Source organism: Rhinopithecus roxellana, chromosome 6 (genome assembly GCF_007565055.1).
Source record: "Rhinopithecus roxellana isolate Shanxi Qingling chromosome 6, ASM756505v1, whole genome shotgun sequence".
NCBI classification, from domain to species: Eukaryota; Metazoa; Chordata; class Mammalia; order Primates; family Cercopithecidae; genus Rhinopithecus; species Rhinopithecus roxellana.
Window position 1 is genome coordinate 93,280,536 of NC_044554.1, and position 7,225 is coordinate 93,287,760.

Below are 7,225 nucleotides of genomic sequence, written 5' to 3' on the forward strand. Positions count from 1 at the left end.
GTTAATTTGCTCTAACTTACTTTACAACCCTGTTTTAATGGTGGAGAGTTTTATTTTTTATTTTCCTTTTTTAACTTTAATTTTTTTTTTTGAGACAGAGTCTCTGTTGCCCAGGCTGGAGTACAGTGACACAATCTGAGCTCCCTGCAATCTCCGCCTCCCAGGTTCAAGTGATTCTCCTGCCTCAGCCTCCAGAGTAGCTGGGATTACAGGCATGTGCCATCACACTTGGCTAATTTTTGTATTTTTAGTAGAGATGAGGTTTTGCCACTTTGGCCAGGCTGGTCTTGAATCCTGACTTCAAGTTATCTATAAATAGCTGGGTGCGGTGGCTCATGCCTGTAATCCCAGCACTTTGGGAGGCTGGGGCGGGCTGGTAGCTTATGTTCAGGATTTCGAGACCAGCCTAGGTAACGTGGCAAAACCCCATCTCTACAAAAAATACAAAAATTAGCCGGGCCTGTATTCCCAGTTACTTGGGGGACTGAAGCGGGAAGATTGCTTGAGCCTAGGAGGTCAAGGCTGCAGTGAGCTGAGATTGTACCACTGTCACTCTGGCCTGGATGATAAAGTGAGACCCTGTCTAAAAAATATCAAAAGAGAAAAGAAAAAAATCAGTATTCTGATTAAGAAGTGAGAATTCCAGGCTGGGCATGGTGGCTTATGCCTGCAATCCCAGCACTTTGGGAGGCTGAGGTGGGTGGATCACCTGAGGTCAGGAGTTCAAGACCAGTCTGGCCAACATGGCAAAACCCTGTCTATACTAAAAATAAAACAATTAGCCACGCATGGTGGTGCATGCCTGTAATCCCAGCTACTAGCAGGGGCTGAGGCAGGAGAATTGCTTAAACCTGGGAGGCAGAGGTTACATATCACGCCACTGCACTCCAGCCTGGGGAACAGAGCAAGACTCTGTCTCAAAAAAAAACAGTGAGAATTCTGTTTTTTTGAAAAAAAGATGAATCCTCTGAGTCATTTTCTTCTCGGTCATCAGTAAGTGTGCTGAAATAAGAAATGCCCCTTCAGCAAAAGAGGCACCTCAATTAAAGACCACATCCCTGAATTCACATGGAGAGACTACCTGTGCTAATAGGGAAATGAAAATAAGGAAAAATGACTTTTGATGTGTAGCATACAAGCATGCTCACGGGTCATAAGAATAACTTGCAGAAGTATCTCAAAATATATAAAGAGAATATAAAAGCATTAAACATCAGTTTTTCATCATCTTAGAGTTCCTCTTCTATCAATCTGTCAGCTGTGATTATGGGAATTTCTTACCATTGCAGTCTTATAGTTACCATATATGGTATTATATGCATTTGAGCCTTGTCATTATGTGTGATTAAGATAAGCTTGCTTGAGGGAGGACCTGTGTAAATTATCCCAAGTCTAAACTGAAAGTTGGAAAAACAACTGAATCCCTATTACTGGTGATGAGTTAATACTATCATATGCATATATTAATAATAAACATGTTTCTGTAGGCATTCCTAACTTACCCACAGTTGCTTACAAAATAAAAGGTAATTTGAATAAAAACACAGGCATTTTATCAGAATCTGCAAAACGTCATAGTTTCAATATAGTGCAAAGATAACCTTAGATTTTGCATAATAAACTTTATTTTAGAGAAAGTATGGTGTAGTTAAGAGCTCAGATTCTGGAATCAGAATATCTGGATTCAGATCTCACCTCTGCCACTTACAGAATATTTGACCTTGGGCAAGTTGCTCGGTCTCTTTCGGTGTCAGTTTCTTCTCAGTAAAAGGAGGTTAATAATAGAGTCTGCCTTATAAGGTTACTGTAAGGAATAAAGGATGTTAAATGCTTAGAAGGTACGTGACACTCCCTTAGCTGCTATTATTATCATTATTCATTTCCCATTCACAATGTGCTGTTTCCTGGTTAAATCCATAACATGAGTTTTTAGTAGTGGTCTTGATTTTCCTTTTGAAGTATTTACCCCTAAAGATAAGTTATTCAACATTGACTGCAGTTCTTTTTATGTACAGGTACATTTTAAATGTACATGATATTTAACTAGACTTGAGGTTCTCTTCTTACAATATTTCTTAATACTCTCCCTCAAATATACATTTTCATGTGGTAATACAGAGCCATTTTGGTGTGGGGGTGGGAGGAGCTGTGAATTATGGCAGTTCTAATTAATATAATTTTGTCTTTAGTAAAAACAGGCCCTGGACAGCACTTAAACCACAGTGAATTGGCAATTCTTCTAAACCTACTACAATCTAAAACAAGTGTTAATATGGCTGATTTTGTCCAAGTGTTGAACATTAAGGTAAACTCTGAGACTCAACAGCAGCTAAATAAAATAAACCTTCCTGCTGGAATTTTGGCAACAGGTGAAAAACAGACAGATCCATCAACACCACAACAGGAGTCTTCAAAACCGTTGGGAGGAATTCAGCCTTCTCAGACCATCCAGCCTAAAGTGGAGACTGATGCTGCCCAGGCGGCTGTGCAGAGTGCATTTGCAGTTCTGTTGACTCAGTTAATAAAGGCTCAGCAGTCAAAGCAGAAAGATGTGCTACTAGAAGAGAGGGAAAATGGATCGGGACATGAAGCATCATTACAACTCAGGCCACCTCCAGAACCTAGCACTCCGGTGTCGGGTAAGTGTGCAAATACCAGACCACTAACACGGCTGCATTACATTGTCTACTCAGTGTTGCTGACTATTTATAATGTGTATAGTTCAGTGACATTGCTAAAAGATGTCCTGAAAAATCTCAGGTTACTGGCAATATGTTGGTTTTTTAGTCTGTTTACTTCCAGGAATGGATTCTTTAACAAATTATCTATGTGAGATAGAACTCATTATGAATGGTAAAGAAATTTCTAAGGTAAACCTATGGTTAAGAAATAATATTTAACTCCAAATACAAAAGGATACTTGACTAAGGCATAATTTATGTATACAGTAGCTTTTGTTCCTTAAGCAATGAAGTATATGTGAATTATGCACCCAGTCAATTATAGCTGGGTGCAGTGGCTCATACCTGTAATCCCAGCACTTTGAGAAGCTGAAGTGGGAAGATTGCCTGAACCCAGGAATTCAATACCTATCTGGGCAACATAGTGAGACCCTGTCTCTAAAAACACTTTTTTAATTAACTGGACATGGTGGCACATGCCTCTGGTTCCAGCTACTTGGAAGGCTGAGGTGGGTGGATCACTTGAGCCCAGGAGGTCAAGGCTGCAGTGAGCTGTGATCACTCCACTGCACTCCAGTCTGGGTGACAGTGAGACCATGTCACAAAAAAAATTGTTTTTTAAAGAGAAGTCACATACAGAAAAATTTAGCAGTTAACATAGTACCGGTAAACTTTTTGCTTTTTTCATTTAACATTTTGCCAGAGATGGAACTTCTAATCATGTTTAGGACTACCTACAGGAAACACTGAGTATTTTGAATATTTAGTTTTCCATGGTAACTTTTGACCTTGTTTTTGCTCTGTTTCACTTAGGACAAGATGACCCCATCCAGCATCAAGATATGAGGATCTTGGAGCTAACACCAGAACCAGACCGGCCTCGAATTCTGCCTCCTGACCAACGACCTCCTGAGCCTCCTGAACCACCACCAGTCACGGAGGAAGATCTAGATTATCGGACAGAAAACCAGCATGTACCCACCACCAGTTCTTCATTAACTGATCCTCATGCCGGAGTGAAGGCAGCTCTGTTACAGCTGCTTGCTCAGCATCAGCCCCAGGATGACCCCAAAAGAGAAGGTGGGATTGATTATCAAGCAGGAGACACTTACGTGTCCACTTCAGACTACAAGGACAACTTTGGATCGTCTTCTTTCTCTTCTGCTCCTTATGTTAGCAATGATGGTCTAGGAAGCAGTTCTGCTCCACCACTAGAACGACGTAGTTTCATTGGAAATTCAGATATTCAGTCTTTGGATAACTACAGTACTGCTTCATCTCATTCTGGTGGTCCACCTCAGCCTTCTGCCTTTTCTGAGTCGTTTCCCAGTTCAGTAGCTGGTTTTGGAGACATTTACCTCAATGCTGGTCCCATGTTGTTTAGTGGAGACAAGGACCATAGATTTGAATATAGCCATGGTCCTATTGCAGTCCTGGCAAACAGCAGTGACCCTTCCACGGGGCCAGAGAGTACTCATCCTTTGCCAGCAAAGATGCACAACTATAACTATGGTGGTAACTTACAGGAAAACCCAAGTGGCCCCAGCCTCATGCATGGACAGACCTGGACTTCTCCTGCCCAAGGACCTGGATATTCACAAGGATACAGGGGACATATTAGCACATCAACTGGCAGAGGCAGAGGCAGAGGGTTACCATACTGAGTATCTGTTTTTCCTCAGGCACATCATTTTTATCTGGAAAGACTTTTCTAGCTGCAATTTAAGGCAGCAATCCAAGAGACTTGAATAATAATAATTCAACAACAGCTTTATTTTTATGTGGAGAAGGGTCTTGCATACAATAGTTTAAAAAGACAAAAAAAAAAAAAAACCTTTGCTTAAATTCATGCTGTTCTAAAAACTAGATCTGTCGATTGTACATCTTCACAAATTCTAGTTAACAATTTTATTTTGTATTCTTGCAGTTTTAAGTGGATGCTAATTTTAGGGACATAAGCCTTTTATGGCCCTCTTGCAGATCTTCTGAACTATGCACATTTGTGCTTTTTTTGTAAGTTTGGACCAACTTTTATGTAACAAACAGCCCCTCCCCACCTCCAGTTTTACAACAATCAGAAAGGGCACTGATTTATTTGGTATTTTTCTTTTTACAAAGCTACCTTTAGTCAAAGGTCACTGTCAGTCTTTGCACCTGCTTTCAGTGTTATTGTGAAAGGTGTACTTTGTGCTCATTTCAGAAAATAAAACACAACCTTTCTCTTGATGCAACAGTTTTATAAGAAAAAAATGGTCAACGTTATTTTTGTTTTGTTTTGCAGATTATCATAGCCTAGCAAAATGCATTTAAATGAAATAGTGGGTTTTATATGAAAACTATGGGTGGGGCGGGGAGGGAAAGTAAGTGCCTTAACAGGTAAGCTTAAGGTCTGAAAAAAAATAGTTAACTTTTACCCCCATTTGTCTTTTAAAGGGAATCAATGCATTAAAAAGGCAGGAAGCTCTCAAGTTTTCAGGGGCTGCCTGTTCAGTTCCGGTTAGGTCCATTCCCTCTGCGTGTCACACTTTCTCCTTTTCTGCCTGTCTTTGGGCTGTGTTACCTTTCACTACTACCTTCTCTTGATAGGAGAGTGAGAGCGAAGAAAGGGAGAACTGCAATCAGTACCTTTTGTTTGATAAGTTCTAAAAAGTTTTGTCATTTAAATGGTTGAAAGTAATAGCTCCAGGAGAATTTTAGAGTACCATTTTCTTTCAGGCTGCCATATTATCCCTGTTTCCAGTTGCCATGGATAATTGGAGGGCCATAGTATAGAAGCAAGAGTTAATAACAGAACCTGCATAAATGTGTTAAAGTTCATGGGGGAGGGGTGGCAAATACCATATTTTAAGTTATGCAATTGCCATTTTAAGAAAGTCAATTCTATTCACTTGTTAACTAGAAACATTGCCTAGATTGAGTTTATTGAAGCAAAAAGAAAACGCAATGAGAACTTTTATCTTCCTTCCTGTCACCTTCTATATAGTTGATTATGACTTCTGCCAGACTTAGAGCAACAACTTTAGTTCATTTCAACATTTTTTTTTTTGTTTTTATGAAGAGCATCAAAGAATGGAGTAGTCCTTATTTAAACTGTAATGGTGTCAAGTCTCACTGTGTGCACACTCTCACACATATACACACAATTATTATTCTAGAAAGGAACCAAAGGTAAATAACCAGTGTTTCCATTATCACTAAATGGAAAAATTGACTGGAAGTTAGAGTTGTGCCAATTAATCATTTTGTTCATTAACTGTTCTGGTAACTTATTTTTTTTTTATTGGAATCTTAAATTGGAACAACTGTTACAGAATGTATATTGCTCCAGTTCTAAAGCCAGTTAACCCTGTGCCCTCTAACTTACGAACCTTCATTTCAAAACAGTATGTGGGAAGCCCTGTAGTTTGATAACAGTAAAATTATTTTAAAGAGGATAATTTACCATTTTACTACTATAAAACAGTTGATATCAGTTGACCATTTTATTTTTTGATGGACTCTTTGTTGTTGGGAGAAAGAAATGAATGGAAGAAAAAATATTTTGCTTTTATTTGAATATTGATTACTAACAACTTATAAACTACATTGCAGGAAATGAAGAAATATTTTGAAATTAGCAAAATAGCAACAGTATTCAAGTATCTGAAATTTTAATATGGTGAGTCTTAGAGCTTTAGACTTTCCTATAAGTGACAGTATCTAAGTTATTCTTAATAGTCACACTTGATAATTCTGCTGACCATAAGCAGCTAACCTACAATTGAAGATATTTATGTGACATGAATAGCCTGTGTTTTAAAAATTAAATATTTTATATAAAATGGAACTGTGTTTGGATAGTTTTTCTAATCAAACATTTCAGTTACATATTTATGTTGGGAGAGTGGCTGGGAGGACAGGGAAATTTTTGCTTTGAAATTGAAAATTTGAACTAGAACTTCTAATACTATCCTAAGACAGCATTGCTTGTGAGACATACCTGTCTTTTATATATCACTTAGAAGAAAAAATGTTTGCCAATTAAGCCACAATACAATGCTAAGATGTCATCAATTATAAGCTGCATCCCAGATTCAGACATGTTATTATATAGAATATTTGTCTTATAATTGATGAAATCTGATAGTAAAAAATTTTAATGCTTCCCTCCATAGCATTTAATATTTTAATTCAGTGAATTTGGATTAATAGAACAAAGTTGGGAAATCACTAATTCTGTAGGTTATAATAAAGCAGTCATTGCTGAAAATTTGAGTGAAATCTAAGGAACACAAAATATTGCTTAAAGTTTTTGGAAAAAAGCAGGTAAGTCAGATTTCAAGTTAAGAAGACAAAAATATAAAAGATTTGACCTACCAAAAGAAGAAAGTATTTATCTTCTCCCACGTGAAATTCCCTTTTGTGTTTACTGACACAGCAGGTTTTTCTGCATGCAACTCAGTATGTTTCCCACATCTTCATTATTTGTTAGAGAGTTGCAAGTCACTTGTGAAACCGTCAAATGCTAATTTTAAGGAGTTGTCATTTGTGGAATGTGAAATAAG

At 38.0% G+C, this 7,225-nt stretch overlaps 1 protein-coding gene across 2 annotated transcripts in view; it reads left to right on the forward strand.

Moving 5' to 3' along the window:
* Window positions 1-6,503, forward strand: part of CDK13 (cyclin dependent kinase 13) — a 141,528-nt gene extending 135,025 nt beyond the window's left edge. Inside the window, exons 13-14 of one of the 2 annotated variants that reach the window (XM_010364254.2) lie at window positions 2,370-2,639; window positions 3,495-6,503. In XM_010364254.2, the coding sequence (XP_010362556.1) occupies window positions 2,370-2,639; window positions 3,495-4,345 (1,121 nt within the window). In that variant the 3' untranslated portion in view covers window positions 4,346-6,503. Of the gene's footprint in view, window positions 1-2,189; window positions 2,640-3,494 lie in introns of both variants that reach the window. The other variant, XM_010364252.2, reaches the window with a different exon arrangement.
* The last annotated feature ends 722 nt before the right edge of the window (window positions 6,504-7,225 follow it).